This window comes from Nannobrachium achirus, assembly GCF_963921795.1.
Source record: "Nannobrachium achirus genome assembly, chromosome: 20".
Classification (NCBI taxonomy): Eukaryota; Metazoa; Chordata; class Actinopteri; order Myctophiformes; family Myctophidae; genus Nannobrachium; species Nannobrachium achirus.
In genome coordinates, this window is record NC_137827.1 from 41,523,542 (window position 1) to 41,546,553 (window position 23,012).

At 42.6% G+C, this 23,012-nt stretch overlaps 1 protein-coding gene across 1 annotated transcript; it reads right to left on the reverse strand.

The window, feature by feature from the left end:
- Nucleotides 1-2,172: 2,172 nt before the first annotated feature.
- Nucleotides 2,173-3,912, reverse strand: LOC308305283 (geranylgeranyl transferase type-2 subunit alpha-like; the record flags this gene model as incomplete). Its single annotated transcript, XM_080750046.1, has 1 exon — nucleotides 2,173-3,912. The coding sequence occupies one exon, from the start codon at nucleotides 3,910-3,912 to the stop codon at nucleotides 2,173-2,175; it is 1,740 nt and encodes a 579-aa protein (XP_080606172.1).
- Between the last annotated feature and the right edge of the window lie 19,100 nt (nucleotides 3,913-23,012).

The window sequence follows — 23,012 nt, forward strand, 5'->3', positions numbered from 1 at the left end:
GTGACAGGGCAAAAGTGTGACGGACTCACTGACTCACTCACAGACAGCCTTTGGAGGTTTTGGTAGTAAATGCGACCTACGGTCGCAATCAATGAATCTGCAGACAATATTGACTATCAAGTCACCACAAAAAGACCAAATGAACATGCACATGGGTGTACAGTACACAGCTCATCTACCTGCAACCCTCCCACTGTATATGAACATTAATCAACCTCAACTCTCCAGCCAAACTAAAAGCTTGGCTCATGCCAACAGCACCCGTCAGAGTCATCGGCACAGACAAATCACTTGCTGTACACAGCTCCAAACCGGCAAACAAAGCAAATAAGCTTATCCAGGGAGCCAGTTCACCCTGGGCTGCAGACCCGCGGAGCTACCGAATACATGGAAAGAAACAAGGGATGGATGCAAGTCAACAACTGACTCACCGACTGTTAGAACTTATATGAGGGCTGCTATGACTCATGGGTGACTGTTGATGAAAGATAGCTTGTTCCTAAGGCAGACTCCACAAACACACTTCAGAAGGGCAGTGGCTTACGCCTAATGTACACTTTGTGCGTTGTACAAAGTGTGTCGCTCGCCAAAGACATCCCCTAACCTGTTTTCCTCTAGGAAACCATTTATACTCGAAATAAAATAAAAAAGGTACATTAAGACTTGGATGTCCTCAATCTCAAGTGCCAAACTGTTGTTTTGTATGCACAATGATTAGATGCAATAAAAAAATAATTATCACTTATACAGTATTGCACAGCTCTGCAGGAGGCTAGCCCTGTACACATTTGTGTATTTAATGTATTTGTTTAATGTTGTATATATATATCTTTATTGTTCGTAGGCTATACTGGATGTCAGTGTGCCAAAGGAAAATTTCCATTATGTTAAATTTAAAGGACAACTAGAAAAGTGGTATACGTGATGATGATGTCATGCCATATGTGATGCCTATACTCGTGATGTCGAGTTTGCACCACTCCATTGAACTCAATTGACTTTTGGGATTGCTCTATAAAGTTGGGCAAGAACTATAGTGTGTTGCCTATGGCAACCACACTAATAAAGTTTTCTTTATCTTTATCTTATATATAAGAGCGTTTTGCCTCTGTGTCGTGTTGGGTTACCGGTATGCACCATATCTGGATCATACAGACATGCCCACGTAAATAAACAAGCCGATATATTATGACTTGCAATACACGTACGTACACAACACATTTCCAAAAAACAGAAAGTGTTAAAATTATGTTTTTATGTGGCCACACCCACCAGTTCATTAATGCCTGGTGGGGTTTGCAGGTGGGGTGTTAACCCAGCTGAAGTTAGCCACACCCACAGTGTTGGGTGTATGGTAAAGGGGGAGGAGTTGATTATATGATGTCATTAACTCAAGTGTTTTTCAGTTGGGCCTTTTGACTCCGAGGCTTTCAGCTTTCAGGAAGTAACCAACAATACAAAGGGGAAGGCAAATCTGCACCTTATAAGCCCACCCTCTGGTCTATTAGAGTAATGTTAACTTCATAGACACATGCAAAACAGAAAAAGTACAAAACTATGGGACCACCTCTTTAACTTCTCTGTTGGCTGTTGCAGAGACAACCACAAAGACACATGGAATATCACCCTGGGTTCTTCAACAGATATCCGCTAGCACAGGGGTCTTCAACGTTTTCAGGCCAAGGACCCCTTAGTTGAGGGAGAGATGAAGCAGGGACCCCCACAACCTGTTCATAGATTCCATATAGTTTAATTGTTTGACAGCACAATCACCAGTGTATTTTGGATTCATGTCAATTTGTGTTTTCAGATGTTTAACCACATGAACCGTCAATACTTAATAAACTTGACCTTTCACTCTGTACTTAGTCTGCTCTTTTTCCCCTCTACACCAAAGCTCTTTGCCAAAAATAGCTGATCTACAAGCTCACAACGCCTCGCGCTGCGAGGCGTTGTGAGCTTGTAGATCGGCTATTTTTGGATAAAGTTCTCAGAATATGGATGCTAGGGTTCAAGTGGTTGATATAAAAAAGGAGAAAAAAAGTTTCTATCACTCAAAGATTTGGAGGACCCCCTGTAGTAACTCTGAGGACCCCCTAGGGGTCCCGGACCCCCCTGCGCTAGCAGATCAATGCTAATACTAGTGCACCCTCCCCCCCGCCTGCCGTCCATTCAGAGCATGAGGTCAGTGACCGAGGGCAGCAGCTCAGCGATCTCTGACTGGATGTTGGCAGTCTGAGCGATGGGGTTGCCACGGAGATCCAGGCGTGTCAGCTTAGGGCAGGAAGCTAGAGGCCGCAGGTCGGCGAGCTTGGATATTTTGTTGTTTTGCAAGAGAACTTCCTCCAGCCTGGGAAGGTGATACAATCCCTCCAACTCCTCTATGAAGTTGTTATCCGCCTCCAACACCTCCAGACACCGCAGCACGGCGAACTGCGGAGGCAGCCTCTGGAGCCGATTGGACGACAAATTGATATGGGTAACCAATAGCAGCTGGTCTAGGTGGCACAAGGTAGTCAGGTTCTTGTCGGGGACGCTGAAGATGCGCACCTCAGCGTACTCCATTTTCAGAATGGTGTTCTCGATCATGAACTTGGCGCACAGGTCGCCGTAGTAGGCCGCGCGCATGGAATCCACATCTTTGAGCGTTTGAAAGTGAGCCAGAGTCTCCTTCTCGTACCCCAGCGGGTCCAGTGCCCTCATCAGGAGGATGGTTGTCAGCAAGCACCATTTATTCAGAGGTTCCAGCTCCCGGAGCTGATTGCAAGACTGCAGCTCGGTCTGTAAGACAGAGGTCTTTTCTACCGACAGCTCGCTACTGAAAAGTTCCTGCTCGGTCGCGGAATCCCGACACCAGCTCTCGGTCCGACCCGCGTAGAGAACGCAGTCCCGATGCGTGTGCTTGTCAATCCAGTGTACAGTCAGATTATGTTCATTGCTGATGTCGCTGATGGCCCCGGGGGGCAGGTCGCAAATCCAGACAGGGCTGTGCTTGAAGCGAGGATGGACACTCCTCCACTCCACTCTCTGGGGCTGGTCGTCAAGCACCAGCATCAGACCCACCGTCTGCGGGTCGACGGGCCTGGAGAAGGCCGCGGCCACGCTCTCCTCCTTGCGGCTGACGTACACGCAGCTTATCGTCTCGTCGCGCTCCGCCCTGCCCAGCAGCCACAGGTAGTAGAACCAGGCGCTCTGGTCGTCGGGGTCGGTGAAGCACGCGTTGCGCACAAGCTCGTATTCTTTGAGCAGCTGCTCCTCGCAGACGTTCCGGGAGTGGGCTTCCCGGGAGAGCGGCGAGGCGTCGGGTGGCTGGAGGCCAGGCGAGGGGGGCTCCGGGTGGAGCAGGGGCAGCAGGGTGCTGCGGTAATGCCAGCTGGAGTAGTTGGAGATGTTGGAGTGTATGAGGCGGTCGGCGAACTGCAGCTCCTGGTCAACGGGCACGCCGGACATTCTGACCGCCAACCGCCGATAGTCCCAGCAGTGAAAGTTGCGGTCGTCCAGCTTGAGGCAGTCGTCGCACAGACTGAGCTCCCTGGCCCAGTTGGGCTGAGGCAGGCGGGCTGACACCCAGCCCCGGTGGTGCCAGCTGCCGTACGACTTGGGGCTCACCCTCAGGCAGGATTCCAGGAAGGACAGCTCAGCCTCGTACATCCTCTGCACATGGTCCTCCTCCCTGACGCTCTCCTGGTGCATTAAGATCTCTCTCCTGTAGTTCCAGAGGGTGCTGAAGTCGGGATTGGACAGCAGCAGCTGTTCCGACAGCTGGAGAGCCTCGTCATCGAGTGCACCGTCCTTCCTCTTCGAGAAACAGGCGTCCCTCGCAGCCACGTAGATCTTTAATTTCTTCTCCTGCTCCTGCTTCTCCTCCGCCTCTTTCTGAGCCGTAGATTTGACTTTCACTCGACCGTGCATCTTTTGGTGTGGAAGCCAGACACCTGACAAGAGGCCGTGAAATAGAAATCCACCGTGGATTTGGGCAGCAGAATTAACACAATATTGAGTCATACATCATGGATATGTCATAGACGACTGTCGTCACAGAAAATTGATGTCACAGGCCGGCCACATGAAGACCGAGATCCACATTGGAGCCACGCCGTTCCCATGTGGACCCCGACAGCCACATGATTACTAGATTTTTGAGCGGTGCTCCTGGAAGGAGCTAAGCTCCAACATCTGGAGCCCAAAACATCTCCGGCCCCCAAAAGATTTACAGCTCCCTAGATATGGCCTATAGTACATCTTGGCGGCTTAAAAGTTTGTTGAACGCCCAGGGTCCCATTGGCCAAGCTTTGCAGGACGCGCTGTGATTGGCCAGCGGAATCCTTAATGAAATTAACTCATAAATAGCACCGCTCACTTCACACTATGTGTGATTTTTTTATTAATTCGGCAAGCGACACAGTCATGCAATGACGTACCGGTATACACACTTAGCTAGATGGACACACTACAGCACACGGTATTAACTGTAACAGAGTGCAACATACAGAATGTGATTGGGGCTTTGCTAAACCTGCAAAAGTGCTGCCTCGTCCAGTGTCAACTGTCAGGCTGCCAAATAGGAACATTGAAACATTAAGGAGGGGCCAAAGACGCAGACAGGCTCTCTACCATTTTCTCTTACTGTTGATCACTATGGTAAAAAAAAAAAAGACAAGATTATCATATCTATCAGATGACGACGTGTAAATCAGGTTTAGGATTGTAAAAAAAAGAAAGAAGAAAAGCATCTGTATACAAAGATCTGTACCCTGAAAAAACCTGACACCCTATTGTTGGGCGTGTCACAACGCGTGTTGTTTTAAATAATCTGAAAGTACGCCTTAAGACTTAAGTGATTAAACAAACAAAATCATCCTCAGGTAAAAGGCAGTGCTAATGGCCGGTCATGCTCATATTATTCCTGTGTAGCCTCACGCAAAGCAAGGCAGCTGTTATTTATAAAGGCCACGGGCATTCTGAAAGCGCCTGGAAAGATGGCTGTGAGACCTGGGATGGTTGCCAGATGCGGGGTGGGTCTGTACGGACCAGTAGGCTGCCACTCCTCCAGCCCCACTTGGACTCATAAGACGTAATGTGGAAATGCAGCTTTTGGCCTATAATGTCTATTGTATAGGTTTACCAACTGGCTCTTGAACTAAGGAATCGTTGCCTTATTTGGAAACTGAACAGACAATGTCCCTTATTGAACTGATAGGGGAGTGGGACACGCTTACGCTTTGTTCCTTATTTTTTGGGGAATCAATCAATGACACATGTCTTGCAAGTTCAAACAGCTCATATACAGTACTATTACTGTTAGTAGTAATAGTGGCTACTGTATTATTAATGTAATTAATACTACTATAAAACGTGATGTTAAACACGTAAACCCTCTATAGACTTAATAAACGGCACCTGAGTTTTCTCTGTACTTCGACCGCCTTTTTTCTGCCTACATCAGATCTCTGCAAGCTCACAAAGCGACGCTTGTAGATCGGCTATTTTTGGCTAATGTCCGCATCCCCCACAAACACAATATGGATGCAGGGGTTCAAGTGGTTAATATAATACAAAAACTGTACATAATTACATATACCTGTATACAGTGAGACTTTTCCGGAGCGTCCCTTATGTCCAAGAAAAACACCCGGCCAGGTGTCCCTTACTGTATTTGAATTTTGTGTAGTTTGCAAACCTATAATGACTGAATATCCTGGGATGCAATGGAAAACCTTATACCCTTACTCTACTATATACTGTAAAAGCATTCTCAATTCAGTGTTTGCAATGAACAAAAGCAAAGACAACCATCACATACAGTATATACAGTCAAATCCTGAGTGGTAGTTCAACTCTGTATAGCACACTCTCAGAGTTACATTTATATTTTGTAACTAAATTGAGTCATGGTGAGACAATTTCAAAAGTCACACTCGCATAACCAGCTTTTCCAACCTGACAACAATAATAATAATAATGCGAGGTGGAAATAACTGAACGCCACGATAAATCACCACGGAACAACAGAGACAGTTTTGAAGTTACTACCGCTTGTACATGGTTACACAATGGCAGGGAATGAACCTGACATGCTGACTTTGGAAGGAGAGGAGGAAACAGAATGTTTGGCTGTTGAGCAGTTCTCGCTCTCTCTTTCCGTTTCTTTTTGTCAGGTTCACGGAACAAGGAATAGGATATTCCACATTTTTACAGGAAAGGAGGAGCACTGATTCAGCCTGCCATTCTCTGTTGCCGTCAACCCGGAAGTCTCATTTGAATCCTGTAAAGTAACAGTTTTGGACATACTGTATAAAGTTTCCACCCGACAGAGACGATATGGTCAAGGTTTCAGCGGAATCGACAGCCATTAAAGAGGCCCCATTGACTTCCATTATAACAAAAAACTAAACTCAAATATTTCTAAAAGTATACAGAGCAGGTCTTTTCATTTGAAAGAACCCTATACTATGCATTAGGCCAGTGGTTCTCAACCTTTTCAGGCCGTGACCCCCCAAAAGAATCATATTTGAACTGGGTGGGGACCCCCCACCCCGACAAGCACTTGGAATATCAGACATTTTGAAATGTAAGAAAATGTAAGAAAATACAGATCTATAAGCTCACAACGCCACGTTGTGAGCTTGTAAATCGGCTATTTTCAAAAATGTTATATTATTTGACAATTTGGCCAATGTTTATACTATAGTTTGTCTTAAAAGTCCTTAAATTGTCACTTCACTATCATCTGGTTGAGAACCACTGCATTAGGCCACAGACTCCCATAACTCTGAGTGTACAAATGTAACCAAATGGACCCGTAAGGCAAAGGGTCTTTTGTATTCCATTTGTATCCTCTCTGATCTACAGATCGTTCAGCTGGAGGTCCCCTGGAACCCCCTCAAGGACCCCTGGGGGTCCCCGGAGGCCACTTTGAGAACCACTGGTATACTGTGGAACATAATGTTCACAAACATTTGTGGGACAGAACTTTGGTGCTGATCAGCGCAGTGGTCTGCGAGATTAGCTCTGGACAATCACAGAGAACCTCTTATGGACTGGCCCTGTTACAGATGTTGTCCAAAAATCATGCAGATCGGTAGGTACACAGCATCTCTGTAGCCATTAAACGAAACGGGTATGTCTTACATTGATGCTCCTACATATTATCATTTAAGCACCAGTTAAAGTTACTTTCCATCCCTCATATACTGTGTGCACAGTGCACATCCCATAACCCACACACTGCACATCATTTCAGAGCTCATATCTTTGAACGGGTAAGGGCTAGTGTTTATAATGCACTAAATGCACAATCTGCTTATAACACTATATGATTATAGTTATAAGCACTCATAAATACTCATAAGTCATAATGCTTTATATCCAACTAAATAATCATAACACATTATAAAGCCATTCATAGTGACTCATAAGGTAAACATCATAATACTTCAAAATTGCTACTTAGATTGTATTTTATTTTGTCTAGTATCATAGTGTGTATGAATATTTACCAGTGCCTATGACTATAATGATGCTGTGTAGCATATTCTGCATTATAACTACATTTACAATACATTATATATGGGCTTCTTAAAGTGTTACCAAACACTTTCGAGTGGAGTTCAGTGAGGCAATAATGATGACTCACTGAGGCAGCTTTCTTCACCAGGGAACACCATGAATCAGTTCCACAGAGTTTACATAATGCCAATTACTGTATTATAGAACCACTCCTCACCAAAGGAGGTGGTTCATGCTAGCATAACTTTTCGCCAGGTACGTTGAGTTTATGTGACACAATCTTACTAGTACTACATTTACAAAAGTATTGGTATCACTAACTAGTAACTAAACGTTCAGAACTTAAAGTTATACCATGTCACTTTTTTTATAAAACAAATCTTAAAATTGTCCTAACTGTTAAATCGCTAAAGTTTTAGAACCCCCACTCTGTTATTTTCAGCTTCTGAAGCCTTCTCTTTATATGTTTTCTATGAGTTGTGAGGGGGGGAGAATTTCCCGGCAAAATGATGTCATCTCCCATATGATACACTACCGGCCAATCACAGCGCCGATCATACACCACCGGCCAATCACAGCGAGTCTTGCTGTCTCTAAAGGAAGTAGCTTCCCTCAGCAACTGTGTTTACATTGGTGAAGGAATCTTGCTTGCTACTCCCTCAATTCTAGTCTAAAAATGATGGGAGACGGCTCTACGGAATCGTATCGGCAAGGCGGAGGTGCTCGCGACGGCCGCGGTGGTCCGGCGACTCCGGCCGAAAAAAGCAATACCGCTACTGACCACTAGTTGAGCAGCTTCCACAGTACAGCTTTAAGTAAATGTACCGGTAATTAGTTACATTACACTACTGCTAAATTTCAACACCAATCCACAGGAAGCTTATCTAAATAATAGACTATAAATTATAACTATAATCTAAAATCACTATGACCAATCAGTACGGATAGGCTCTTGCAGATGCAATTATGCATGCGTTGGCACCACCAATCATGTGTGCATGTGCAGAATACAGTCTGTATGTGGATCTTTGTTTGCATACCTGTACTTATATATGTATTGTATGTGTGCATTTCAGGTCCAAAGCCAGGTCATGTTTACATAGTCCCCTGCCAATGTTTGCTGCTTTCTCACCTTGGCTTCCATGGCTGTGCTGGAGAGCCTACTATAGCACAAAAGAGTTAACCCTGGTGTCCCTTTTTTGGGCATGTGGTGAAAACATTCACACTGGGAAACATTTGCTACTTTTGATGCTTTCGTGTGACGCTGTCCCTGTAGAATGATCATGTAGGGCATTGATTTACGAAGAAAAGCATATGTATGTAAGAAGTTTCTGCCCGACAGCAACGATATTAAAGTGGTAATTGACACCCTAAAATCCTGGCTCCCATTCATTCTGCAGTAGTAAAGAGCCACCAATGTATCTTAGCATCAATGGAGGTATTGTGAAGATGTTAAATACTGTACCTACTTCCAGTGTGCACACAGACACAGAGACACACATACACCAATGTTTTCCAGTGTTTTCTGCAGGACAATAACTTAGGAAGACAGTTTGAGGAACTACTACACTGGCATACAGTTGCACGAGTCGAACGGTTAGTTAGTCAAACAACGAGTCAAACAAACTCATCAGGCTACACAGCAGGCAAGTTACAGATAATACAGCTTACAGCCATGAGTAAATGAACGAATGACAAAACCAAACATTGTGGATTCTCAATGAAGAGCAGGAGCACACGCCAGCATGCACACGCCCCGGCACACACAGGCAGAGGCGAGAGGAGGCCATGTTTTTGTTTGTTTTAGTTGGAACCCAATCATATCGAGATCAAGAGATCAAAGGGTTCATTGTCTGTCACTCATACTGGTGCAAGCAGCCAAAGGTTATAGTCTTGAGAGAATGCATAGCTTGCCCTACACTAACATTTCACTGCTTGTACATGTATTTGAATCAGTGACAAATAAACCCTCTTAATCTTGATATGATCCAATTAAAACCTAACAAACACAACACACCCTCCCTAATTGTTGAGTCAGAATTCCAGTGGTGTGTTGTTTATTGTGGTTTGTTTATTGGCCAAAAACATACAGTTAATAAATATGATACCAGTAAACCAACCACACTGCCATCGGAGTTATTTGGACCCGTTTGTAAGATTATTTTCTACTTGGGTAAATCGTGTTAAACTGCAGTGACATCTCACATGATTCCAAATCACCACATCATTATTATTACAATACAGATTTCACAGTGGTTCGATTAACAGCAACTTGTAAACAACCTTTAAGAGGCACAATCAGACTGCATAGTGAACACATTTGCAACACGTGAAACCAGTATTTTATTAGCAAAGCATGCACTGTACATACAACGTGTAGGTATTTTAGTAGGGCACCAGCGAGCTGAAAACCTGACGTATTCAGCCTGAAGCGAAAACATGACTGACAAGACATGTTTGTGAAAAAGAGTCTGCTGTTTTAGCTAAGCTGTTCTGATATATTGCATGTCTTTACGGTGTGTTTATTGTGGAAATTACAATCACAAAGAAAGTTAAAAATCAGTCATATTTGTATTCTTTAGTTCCAGTCGGGGGAGGGCAGTGTGGAGGGTGAGAGTGATGGCATTGTCCGTTGACTTGTTTTGCATGTAGGCAAACAGTAGTAGGTCGAGCAGTTAGGAGGTGATATGTGCTTTGACAACCATTCAAAGCACTTCATGGTGACTGATTTAAGTTTTACTGAGTGGTAGTAATTCAGGCTATGAATGGGTCATACGTACATACTGTATATCACTCTTATTTTGCTGCTGTTCGGGCAGAAACCTCTTTTCTCCATATTCAAATAAAAAGTAAGTAACAAATGAGGCTTCCCCCCGACAGACAGAGACTTTTTTTATTATTATTATGATTAAAGAACAATATATGTTTGAGCGGTGGTAACCGCTCCTACGTATGGCTTTGTGTGTACAGGTGCCTACTGCCTACCTGTACACACAAATCAGACGTAGGAGCGGTTAAGTCCATATGAGTGTCCGTAAGACTACGAGACTAACGTCACAAGAGAATAACGTCATAGAAAGTATGCAGAGACCGACATCACCACAGCTGATGTCACAGACAGAACGGCCCATAAACAAGGATATGCACATGTGCCATGATATAGGTGCGATTTTTAATAGTAAATAAATAGCTGATCTACAAGCTCAAAACACGCCGCCACATTGAGATGCGATGTGTTGTAGACCTTGTAGTTTCACAATTTCTGCACGCCACCATTATGCAAAAGAACTTGAGCGTTTTGAATCGTGAGACAGGGACGATATATGTACTAGTCTTTTGGCACAGTAGCTGCCTACTTGGCCATGGCAAGGAACACCGGCCGCAGCGCCCATGGATAGAGTACATACAATGACAAGCAGTGAGCACTGAAGTTGTGACTACTCCGCAAACAAGCAAAGCTCGACCAGCCACCTTGACAGACAAATCGCTTAAGCCTAATGTAGCCTTTGTTGTCATACGAATGTGGTGACAGTTGTACGACAAAGTATTATTACAGCCTTTACAGGGGTTGACACTAAAGTCTCAGAGGCACTGAGTCCAAAAGCCTGGCAATCTACAAGCCTGGCAGGATGATTGCTCTGCGATTGGCCAATTTGTTGTTGGGCTAGTACTTTGTTAGGCCAACCAGCCGACCAATGGTGTCACTTCATCGCTCAGTCACACAGTGACTTTTGCATTATAAACGCACAATCTAATCATGTGGATCTCAGGATCCACTCAGGGACGGCGTGGATCCAATGTGGATCTTCATGCAGCCAGTCTGTGCCGTCAGTCATCTGTGACGTCAGTCTATGACATCTCTATGACGTACAGTATACGACTCCATATTTGGTCAAGATTATAGCCTGATCAGAGCCGACTGACTTCCATTTTAAAGTTAAATGTTTCAAATAGCATAAAGCTTCTAATAGTGGAGGTGGGGGCCAACTAAACTACCAACATCTTCAAGAAAACGTTCGATAGTCGCAGCCCTTACCTCAGATAAAACCTATAATTAAAGTCTGGGAGAATGAACCGTTTGATGGGCTGAAAAGCCTAAAGCCTTTTTTCCCCCCTGTCGAAGCTGTAGACAGATCTCTGTCTACTCAAGCAAACAGAAGGTGGCGAGCCATTGATTATTAGCACTGCTGATTGCATTGCTAAGCCTTACAGTGGTACAGCAGAACAGTTGACGGTTACAGGAAGTGCAAGAAATGTCCCTCTTCTGTGAAGTTGTTGGATTATTTATTACACTTTTTTTACTTCAGAACAGGTCTGCCTGGCCAGGTTGGAAACGTCTCGCTTCACAAGCCCAGGCCCTGGAGGTGAAGCACATTAAAGCTTGTAAATTCTAGATAAACAGGTTGTACCCATATTTCTTCCCTGTGCCTCAAACCTCATTTTCTCACCCAACCTTTCCAAACCTCCATGTAAACGGCTGATCTGATCTGTTGCTTTACCCACAGGTCACCAGGTCAGCACTGAAGACTTCTACAGTAGATAGTACGAATAACAGAAAGCTCACCATAAAACACAGTCGCCTCGGCGTCTTCCCGGTGTCTCTGCCTGGTATTCCTAACCTTAACCTTGGTAAACTATGCCTAAACGGTTAAACCTAAGCTTATTCCTAACCTTAACCTCAGTGAAATGGTGCCAAAACCTAACCCTCTTCTTAATCTTAATCTCAGTAAAACCTTTCCTAACCTAAAGTTATTTCTAACCTTATATTCAGTAAAATAAATACAAGAATACCAGAACCGACCCACCGAGTGGCCGGCGTAAAGGCCTCTCCATACTTTGACCGAAACCGCTGTTTTCGGTCAAAAGGTCCTTTTCTACCATAAAATTATATCCCTCGGGACTTCTGAAAAGCATTGGACCGAACGAGAGTTTGGAAATTTGCACGTCGGAAAACACAACTCACCGAACATTTCGGTCGAAGTATGGAGAGGCCTTTAGGTTGACAGAAAACAATTAGGGCAAGTGTATTTTAAGGAAAGCATTCTGGTTACTGATACTACAGCAGGGGTGGGCAACATACAAAAAATGAAGTATCAAGTTATAAAAACATGAAACCGTTACATTGTATTTCCGAGGATAATCTGTGTTTTTTTTTTTTTTTTTTTCATTAAGCGCTTTGCGGCTGCCATGGTGGCTGGTCGAGCTTTCCTTGTTTGTAGTCACAACTTCAGTGCTTACTGCTCACCATTGTTTTCTGCCGGAAACCTTCACCGCGGGACTAGATTTGTGATTTTCTGTAGCTAATAAGAATCTAGGCCTATAAATGTCCTCCTTTGATCATTACTTAAAAGGGTTCACAACGTGGAAAAAACATTTCCGTCTTCAGGAAAGAGAGACGATGCTTGACTGATCATCTGAAAAGGTAAAAAGGTTTTGTGTCAATATTGCTGTCTTGGTTGCTATGGACTGAGCTGGGGGAATCAGGGCATTACAGTATCTCCTGAGGAGAACTCTATTGTCAGCGCTCTGCTTGCCGGGTGCATTCCTTCAGAGTGAGTGTGGATCAGTGCTGCAGGGAGCAAGGAGCAGGTATAGTGGGGATGAGCTGGAGCATAGCTGAAGAGCTGCAGATTGCTCTGGGGAACGAGATGTGTTGAAACACGAAGAGGCATTGACTGATTGAATATAGTTAATTCAAGTAAGATTTGTGTCGCTTTCTCGTTGCTTACACCTTCCTTACGGTTTCAAACTCCAGAGGTTTAGAGTATATTATTATATTACCCTTCTTTTTTATATAGAGTTCTAAATATGGATGGATCATCATTTCTGCTGTAAACTTGCGTATACAGTAGCTTGAATGACATAGTTAACCCTCATACGACACCCTTTGTGTGTGTGTGTGTGTGTGTGTGTGTGTGTGTGTGTGTGTGTGTGTGTGTGGGGGGTATCATATAGCAGACAGGTGTCTAACCGTGTGCGTATACGCCACCTGGCCACAGCCCTCTACTTGCACTCTGTAATGGCACACAAACACTTTCACTAGACTCCAGTGAACAATGCACTAGACTAGAGGAAGCTGTGGTCTCAAGCAGAGCAGAGGCTCACATTCCAGACCATATCTGCCTTCTGTCTTCACCTCAAAGATCCTGAGCGTTGAATTGAACATCTCAGAGTTCGATTTACACCTGGGATTTTACTGTAGTCTGGGGGATTTGGCCGACATACTGTAGCTGTGGTGTTTATGGTTGGCGCTTCCCTGGGGCAAACTCTCTCTCAACAGCTCAGCAGTCAGCGATGATTCATTTTTCACTCCCGTGTGGAAGCCTTTGTGATAAGAACCTGAGATATAAACATGACTGTATATGTGTACAGTATGCAAGTGTGGATAACACTTGTTGCGAGGGTGAATAACACTTTTCATGCCCTCACGCTAGCAATTTAATAAAAGCAAAGACTGCAGCCTACATACATACTACTGTACATGGAGGTCAACTCAAACTCCGATACAGCCGATATATTTGATTGATCACAGACTCATCTAGAAGACAGATGTTCTAGAATAACCTTTTTAATGAACTCCTTGTGAATGCCAGGGGTGGAAAACTACCCTTGTACAGTACAGTACTAAATTTAGATACCGTATGAAGTGGTGCACTCAACTACTGTTGGAAATTCTAGAATGACAGGGGTTATGACAGTTATCATTTGAGGACACAGTCAGGAGGAGATACCATTTAAGTTTAACCATTTCTTCCCTTTGAGAAGGTTTTCTCGTAAAGAAAAAATGTCCGGCGTTCACCACTTTCCAGAGCATGGGGTGAACTGCAGAGGGATTGGTGAGTAGGGGTGTACAGAAATAGTTACGGTCAGGAAGCCACATTGGCCCTTCCACTGTAACCATAACTAGGAGGCAACTGTTACTCAGAGCTGTCCTCATAAGAACTATGTTTGTACTTGTCCTGGTTTTCAACAAAATAAATAATATGACTTGAGTAATGAGTTAACCCTGCAAGGCCCAGCGTTGCTTTTTGGCAACATTTTTTAAATCATTTTTTTTTAAATGTTATAATTAGTTTTCCTGTTCTTTTTTCACATTAACATCACCATTAAATCCTATTGTTTAGTATTACAATGCCATTGGCCACGATATTTGCATATAAATACCTACCACAGAGGCTGACATTCACATCTCCCAGAGAAGTTGAAATTCCAGCGTCTGGACGAACAACATCTCACTTTTTAACTGAAGCTATTCCTCACTAAAACATAAGTAAAATGCCTGTAATTTTTTTTCGTGATCATTAGAATGTCTAGAACACGTGCATATGTTAATATTGTGAAAAATATCCCCAAAATGCAAATTAGAGCATGATTTATGGCTATAAAACCTTACAAAAACATTATACATTTTTTAACATTAAATGTTCCTGTGATTAGGACTCCTACAATACCATCTGATTTTTTTTTCATTTTTTTTGGCCGGTAGAAATTAATTCGGGTCTTGCAGGGTTAAGCAACGTCAGCTTGAGTACCCAAGTAGTTCTGCTTGAGGCTATTCTAATACTCTGTCTGTCCATCTCTAGTGAATTAAGTACACAGCGGACAAGGAATCTATTGTTACATTCTTCTGCCAAACTATGATATCGTCTCTGTCGGGTGGAAACATCATATGTCCAAAACCTTTGCTTTTCAGGACACGAAAGTATCAAAGGTATCAGATCTACAAGCTCGAAACGCAGAGCTACTTTTGACACTTTTGTGTGACACTGTAGTATGATAAATTAGGTCTCTAATTTACCAAAAAAGACACAAAGTTAAAATATGGAGATAAGAGGTTTCTGCCAGACAGCAACTATATGTTATAACAACACAGTCGCTAGCCGTGAAACAAAACCATACAAACATGGACAGGATATGACTTGATGTACTGTACTGTATGTCTTAACACCTTACAGAAAGTACAAAATACTAAATAAGCTAGGTATAGGGAGCCCTATTGTTCGTTAAAACATGACAGTCAAAGGTGACTAACATCTGGGATGAAGCACGCTTGTGAAAGAGCGAATTATGCGCACACCTATTCTACTGTACCATTCGGAAATGAGTCAGCATGAGAATCATATTCATAAAACAAGTGCAAATTAATCAGAAACCACAGTATCAGATGAGGTTTTAAGGGTGGGTCTTGCCTGCAGCAAAAAGTGAAACCACATCGGTTACATTGAAAACTGTGGCCTGTTCATTCTGGCCTTGATAGTCTGGAGTTTTGAATGGGGAACTTTTGAAATGCCTATCCAGCTGTTATAAAAGCCCTGAAGCCTGTCAATTAACAACAACATACTGTATATCCTTCTAACTTACTTTTCAAGTCCAAGTTCAAGTTTCACAGTCCTCTCAAACTTCTGGCAGTTACTGTATTATGGTACTTTTGAACTTTGTGGACAATGAAATGTACATGCCGTGAACTTGCCATAAACAATCACTGTAATTGAGCATTACTGATGTGCATGTGTGTGTGTGTGCGCGCTCGCACTGTGCAAACACAGATAAGTGTACAATGAAAACTCCCGCACACGCAGCCTTTGCACAGTCTCTTGCTGGGTCCTGTTTTCTTGCTTTCAGTGAGCTGCCCCAGTTTCCTTACTCCCTCATCTGTAGGCTACACACAGCTTTTCAAGTATCACGCTGGCCAAATTCCAGCAAGTCACTAGTCTGGAAAACTCAAGCAAAGGGAAAAGACAGAAAGAAAGCAAACATATCTGACAACCCTAAAGTGGTCTAATTCGGTACAGTACGATATACAGTATATATAGTAGGGCATTAACGACTTGTGATTTTTGCAAGTCAACTCGACTTTATCGTTTGATGACTTCATCACATCAAACACGAACCCCCAATTATTTTGGGGGGTCCCCAGATGATTAACTTAATGTGAAACATTGTTTTTTTCACTCAACTGTAAACAAACCAACATAAAGTTTAAGTGTATAGAGGGTATCTTCACATTTCTAAAGTGCCAATTTAAGACGTTTTAATACCTCTAAAATGACAAATTAAACATTGTCCAAATTGTTAAATATATAGAGGCAGAAATTGTGAAAATAGCCGATCTACATGCTCACAACGCCGATCTGCTATTTTCACAATAGAAAGTTGTTTTTTTTTCAACTTCGACTTTTGACTTTCTCTGGTGGGAGTTGACTTGTGTAATGAAGTCGACTGAGTCGACTGAGTCGACTTGTCGACGTTTTCTTTAATGCCCTAATACACAGTACTGTAGGTATCTGTGCCACCATATGCATGATGGGAATTCCTCTGAGTGTTCCAGGTGTTCCTGACAGGTTGTGCAATGTACACCTGCAGTGCAATGACGTACTTTAGGTCAATGTATGTGATATCTGTACTCAAATTTGTCTCAATTATCACAATAGCTGAGACCAAATCCCAAAATATAAATATTGTGACAATAACATTGTATTGTGAATGATATCGTAATGGCTGATTTTACATTGGTTGCATCTGAAAATAGCCGATCTACAGTATAAGCTCACAGCGTGACGCGCTGCAACGCTTTGTGAGCCTGTACATAGATCAGCTATTTATTTCTACTGGATCTCTTCTCCACTACTAACATTTGAGTCTAGTTGTCAATATATTTAGTCTTAGTTTTAGTCATAATCTTTTGTTTTTGTTTAGTTATATTTTGTTTTCGTGAGTGAATAATGGTATTCTTTTTTTGCATAGGCTTTAAACAATTTTAGACATTAAATTGATTAAAACCAGGGAAGGACAACTCTTATGCCATATCACGATATCCAAATCCCAGTCAGTCAATATCTACTCTCATATCACAATATCAATATCATATCAATATATTGCCCAGCTATAGTAAAAAACAAAAAAAGCTCAATTCAGGATTGAACTTTTTATGCCGTGGTGAAGCTGTAATTGATCGTTAATAACCATTAATTGTAGGTGTGTTACATTTAAGTATTTCTGTGTGCCCGCATGAATGTAACTGTATATGAGAAGTCCATGCTGGTATCCAATATCATCTAAATAAGGGGTGTCAAACTATATGACATTGTGCGGCTTGCGTGCGTGCGTTCGAGCGTGCTCCCAACGCTGAAAGCATGAATGCTGTAATATCATTTGGTCACAAGACCGAAAACATGATGGGTAACATTCTTAGAATACTTTCTAAGAATACTTTCTAACATTCTTAGATTTCAGGTTAAGCACTAAACAGGAATGTGCAAACTTAACTACATGTTATATACTTTTATTTGCATTTCAGACTATGACAGGTGTACTGCCTGCAGGGTCCAAACATCCAACAGGTATTCTACTGTATGACGGAGCAAATGAATGCATAGCACTATTATGGTCTCTCCCTCACAGTCTACAGTGCTACAGAACAGGAGTGAGACTGCTTAAGTGGGGCCCTCACGGTAGGTGCTTACAAATAGCGGGTGGCCTCCATTGTTTTTGATGTTCACACAATGGCAGCTTTGCTAGCATTAGGGCAGCAATTGGGGAGAGACTGGCTACCACACACAAAGAGATAATAACTTGTTTTTGTTAACTTCTGTTTCGCCTGTTTTCCCCCAAATGATCCCGCGGGCCCCTTTGTTGGCAATCGGTTTGCACCTCCATGTGTGAATAAGGTCCATTGTTCAGTTTTAACAAAAAATAAAACTGATTGTTTCTTTTTACTCTCCAAGTCCAAACATAATATATTGGCACTTTCGGCCACCTTCTTGTCTCTTGAAGACTACTATTGTTCAGTTTTGTCAGTTTTCAGACATTTGACACTGCACAAGATGTGCATTATTCTATTCCAAATCTAATTTGATCTGAACTAGAAGTAAAAATAAGTCTGTAGTGGATAGATGGTGTGCCACACAATTATTGTATTAACCTTTAATGTTCCATAATGTAAGCTATTATAGTTGACTGAAGCTATTGCTATTACTATTACTTCGGGCGGCCCAGCGTCTAGTCGGCGACCTGGCCAACTCGGAACAATGTAAATAGGGAATGAATGCCCCGCCCTTTAATGCAAACCCCATTATACCTGTTTTCATAGGACCCGTTTTGACCATCTGTCTGCCTGTGTCCATTTATGCCCATATATGGAGATATCTGTATCTGTCTGTCTGTCTGTCGGCGTCCATTTTATGTCCATATATGGAGATCACTGCAGTTATAGTTCTGGGTCCATTTTATGCCCATATATGGAGATATCTGTCTATCTGCGTCCATTTTATGCCCATATATGGAGTATCTGTCTGTGCCTCCAACTGTGTTGCAGACACAGTGCCGGTTCCCCCTTTAATGCAAACCTCATTATACCTGTTGTCATAGGACCCGTTTTGAACATCTGTTTGCCTGTGTCCATTTATGCCCATATATGGAGATATCTGTATCTGTCTGTCTGCGTCCATTTTATGCCCATATATGGAGATCTTTGACCATCTGTTTGCCTCTGTCCATTTATGTCCATATATGGAGATATCTGTATCTGTCTGTCTGCAATCCATTTTATGCCCATATATGCAGGGCATTCATTTTATGCCCATATATGGAGAACGCGCGTGCCCGTGGGACGAACGGTTCTCGAGATACGCGGATTACATACATACATACACACTCACAGAGATTTTTTGTTGACTCATGTGGCGTACGTGATGTCAGAGCCTTTTATGAAGTGATGTCACAATGAGTCAGAGCTTTCGCCGATTTCCTCCGGAACAGCCTGATGTCAACAATCAACCCCGCATAAGGAGATTCCGAACGTTTCGCGCAGGTTCGGGAAAACCGCGCGTCGGGTCGGGGCGAGACCCGGCACTGCACTCCGTGCCGCGGCGGGGAACGCGCGTGCCGAATCTGAAGCCGGTGGGACGAACGGTTCTCGAGATACGCGGATTACAGACACACAGACAGACACACACACACGCAGAGACTTCTCGCATTTATAGATAGATTATTTGCAAACATGCGCCAAGTAACACATGCCAAGTAGTCATTCAAGGGGGAAAATGAATTTCACTCAATGCCATACAGGACGGGTATATTAAATACAGATTGTGTCAGGGCATTACCCAGGTGCTGACGCAGCTGTCAGCGGCTGTCTCTCAATTATACAGTAATTTGACTACATTGCCCCTGGTCTCTGCATGAAAGCCTTATGGCGCAGTTTGGATCAGCAATCAATATTTTCCCATCCTTATCCATACAGCATTTAAGAGGACCCTTAAGTTGTGTCCAAATGTTTTTTCTTTCTTCTTTTTTAACACCCTTTTCTCCCCAATTTAGTTGTTATGCCAATACATGCCTCCTCACGCATAGTGTTGTCACTGACTCACTGCTGTTGTAACCTACTGACTCACCTGTCAGTGAGGAGCCCCCACCGGGAGGACGTAGAGCCTCTGTCCTACTCCTCCCACCCAACCCAACACTCCCTACTGACAGGTGCTGCCCCAACCCGTAGGAGTACGTGCAGTGACAAATATCACCTTCCCAGCCCCGGCTTCCCTCCCCCGAAGACCAATTGTGTTTGACGATTGTGTATAGACGCTCGACATACTAGCGCCATGTACAGTAAGTTTGTGCATCATTGCTGGGGGATGTACTACTCACGCCACGGAAACATCTGCCTTTCTATGTCTGTCTGTACCATATGTCCGTCAATATGTCCCGCACAGCTTGGCATTGGCCATGCTTCGTGGGACCGGAATTAGACCGACAATATCGCAATATGTCAAAAATAAATTATGGTACCGCTTTGTTAAGAGACATCTGCAATGTGAGGCCTCCAAGTTCTGCTGTTTTCCACCATTATGTCATTATGTGTGATCATATTTATACCATTTGCAGACTGTCCATAACCACATAAACACCACCCCTGCATCCATATTATGGATGGCAAATTTGCCAAAAATAGACAATCTAAAATGTAACATCGGCTATTTTAGGTCAATTTACTGATTTACCTATATTTGAGGAGATTTAGTGTAGATGGGGAAAATGCAGTCCAAGTACAGAGCCTACTCCAGTTTACTAAGTCTAGACGGTTTAAGTGGTTAAGTGAATACTTATGCATAGTTGTTACAAATGTTGAAAGCATAAACCTAGAAAAAGTAAAGACTAGTGTCTAGAGAGATATTTAGGCAAAATAATTCCCCAAATATGGATATGACTGACGTCTGACATCATAGATGTCTTACATTATAGACCACATGAGACTCACACAATATGTCCATCCATATATAGACATTCCAAGCTATGGGCTTAATATTGATGACATCAGGGATCTCCATACATGGGCATACAAGGGACAAGGACGGAATGTGATGTGACAACAATGTGATGTCATATAGGTCAGCTATAGACATTGAGGCTTTAATCAGCCACTGACAGGCGTTACTGACAAGATGTGACGGTTTTCATAGTTATCCAAAGTGATGGACCGATCAACATTGCTGAATCTGCTCTCAACGAAGGCGATCGCTTGACCGCCCTGAATTGTTGCGCAGGTTCTCCAAGATAGCGCCGCCCCTGGCTGCTGTGGTGACTACGTGTGTTGCGTTCTGTCGGTGTTGTTTTGTGTTTGTTTGTTTTTGTTTGAATGCAAAAATTTAGTATGCCAAAGCAAATTCCTATGTGTATTACACAATGGTTAATAAAGTAATCTGAATCTGAAACATCACAACTAGTGAAAATGAAACTAAAAGTCTTGGTTGCTGCTTGTGTGCGTGGAAGGATTGAGTGAGAGTTTAGGAGTGAGGTACAGTGTAAGTATCTGTGTAAGTATCTGACTAGATGTGTCCTTATTGCCCTGTTTACCTAGTCTGACTCTGGGTCATTAAAGTGAGTAAGCGTGATCTAATCATACTGGAGGGTGACAGGTGCCATACCTGCATGGCAGGTTTTTGATCACACTGTTCAAATATTATGTAAGGCTAGCCTCCTCATATCAGCATCAAGCATGTGATGCATGTGATGTCTCAAATAATTATATCTGAGTTAATATAAACAGATACAGAAGTAAGGCTGGGCTGTGACACAGCTTGTAGATCGTCTATTTTCACAATTTTTGTATAACACCATCAGACAACAAAGTACTGTATCATACAGGGCTCAAGTGCCTAATGAGACTAATCGATTTAGTAAATTATAAAACATATATTAGCATGTTTTGCGTCAATTCGTTGATATATTAGAAATCAAACAAAAATGTACTTCGGTTAATCAACTAAGCAATGATGAACAATAGGTTGGTTCTAATAGTCGGTTTCTTTATATGTATGGTTAATTGCCCAGCCCTAATACAAAGTACAGTAAGTCATCCCATGTGTAAAATAAAAGCATGTAAAAATCAACTTATCAATAGGTGGAAAGATTTATGTTGATGCCACAGGCATACAAAGAAAAATCCCTAGTATTACTTTATCCATTTGAAAGTAAGATACATTATCACTCAAGATTTTACAGTGGAACTCTGCTAAACAAACATTGAATACTGTCACTGCCTCCCCAATACACTGTCACCCTTTGAACTTAGTCATATCCACGGTCTTATCCACTGGCTAAAAAAAATACACTAAATTCTAAAAACTAAATGGCTTATTACATTTAGAGTGAACTTGGTACAACTTGGTAAGAATAATAACAACAACATCACAGTGTGTAAGTAAATTAGGTCAACTTGTGTTGTTTGGCTGCAAAACACAATTCATTTTGTTCAGGGGCAATCAAATCCGTGTGGATATTAACAGAACATGAGATACAGTAAAACAAAAAGGCCAAAATTGTCCTCCAAAAAAACAAGATTTATATTGTGTTTTATGCATTGTTGCCTCGATTAAGATGACCTCATTCAAAATATCTGCCTCCACGCCTCCTTTCTCAATCTACCTCTTCTGAACTTGAGTCAACGCATACATAGCATGACTGAACTAGCTGAGCAAGCTCTGTATAGCCTTCTGCTTCAGGGGGAACAGTCATATGCCAGCAATTTATATCAGCAAATAGTCCTACACTCCTGGGTTTGTGTTGAGGCCATCTGTGACGATAATGAGTTTAAGCATTTTGGAATGTAATGTAATGTAATGTAATTAGGCATAATTAACAATGGGCCTACTGTAAGTGAGGTGAACTATGAGCATATCTACTCTTAGCATTCTATTTATGTGTAGAAACAAGGAACATGGAAATATGCCATCAAATTATTGACTTGAGTGAATCCAACATGATTATAGTCTACCATCACTCATTGGAAATGTATTCATAATCTAAGTATGAGGAGGCATGCTGTGCCAGGGTTTATCCTCAGTTAAAGGTATATTCAGTGATTGTATTTCATTAAAATAAAAATATAATTGGTACATTTTCCATTCATTCTCCTCACTAGAATGTGTGCTGCTGACCATATAAGGACTTCCATCATGGCCCGTGTTGCGAGCATAGCTAGATTCGGTTTTCAGAGGTGGCCAGCCAGT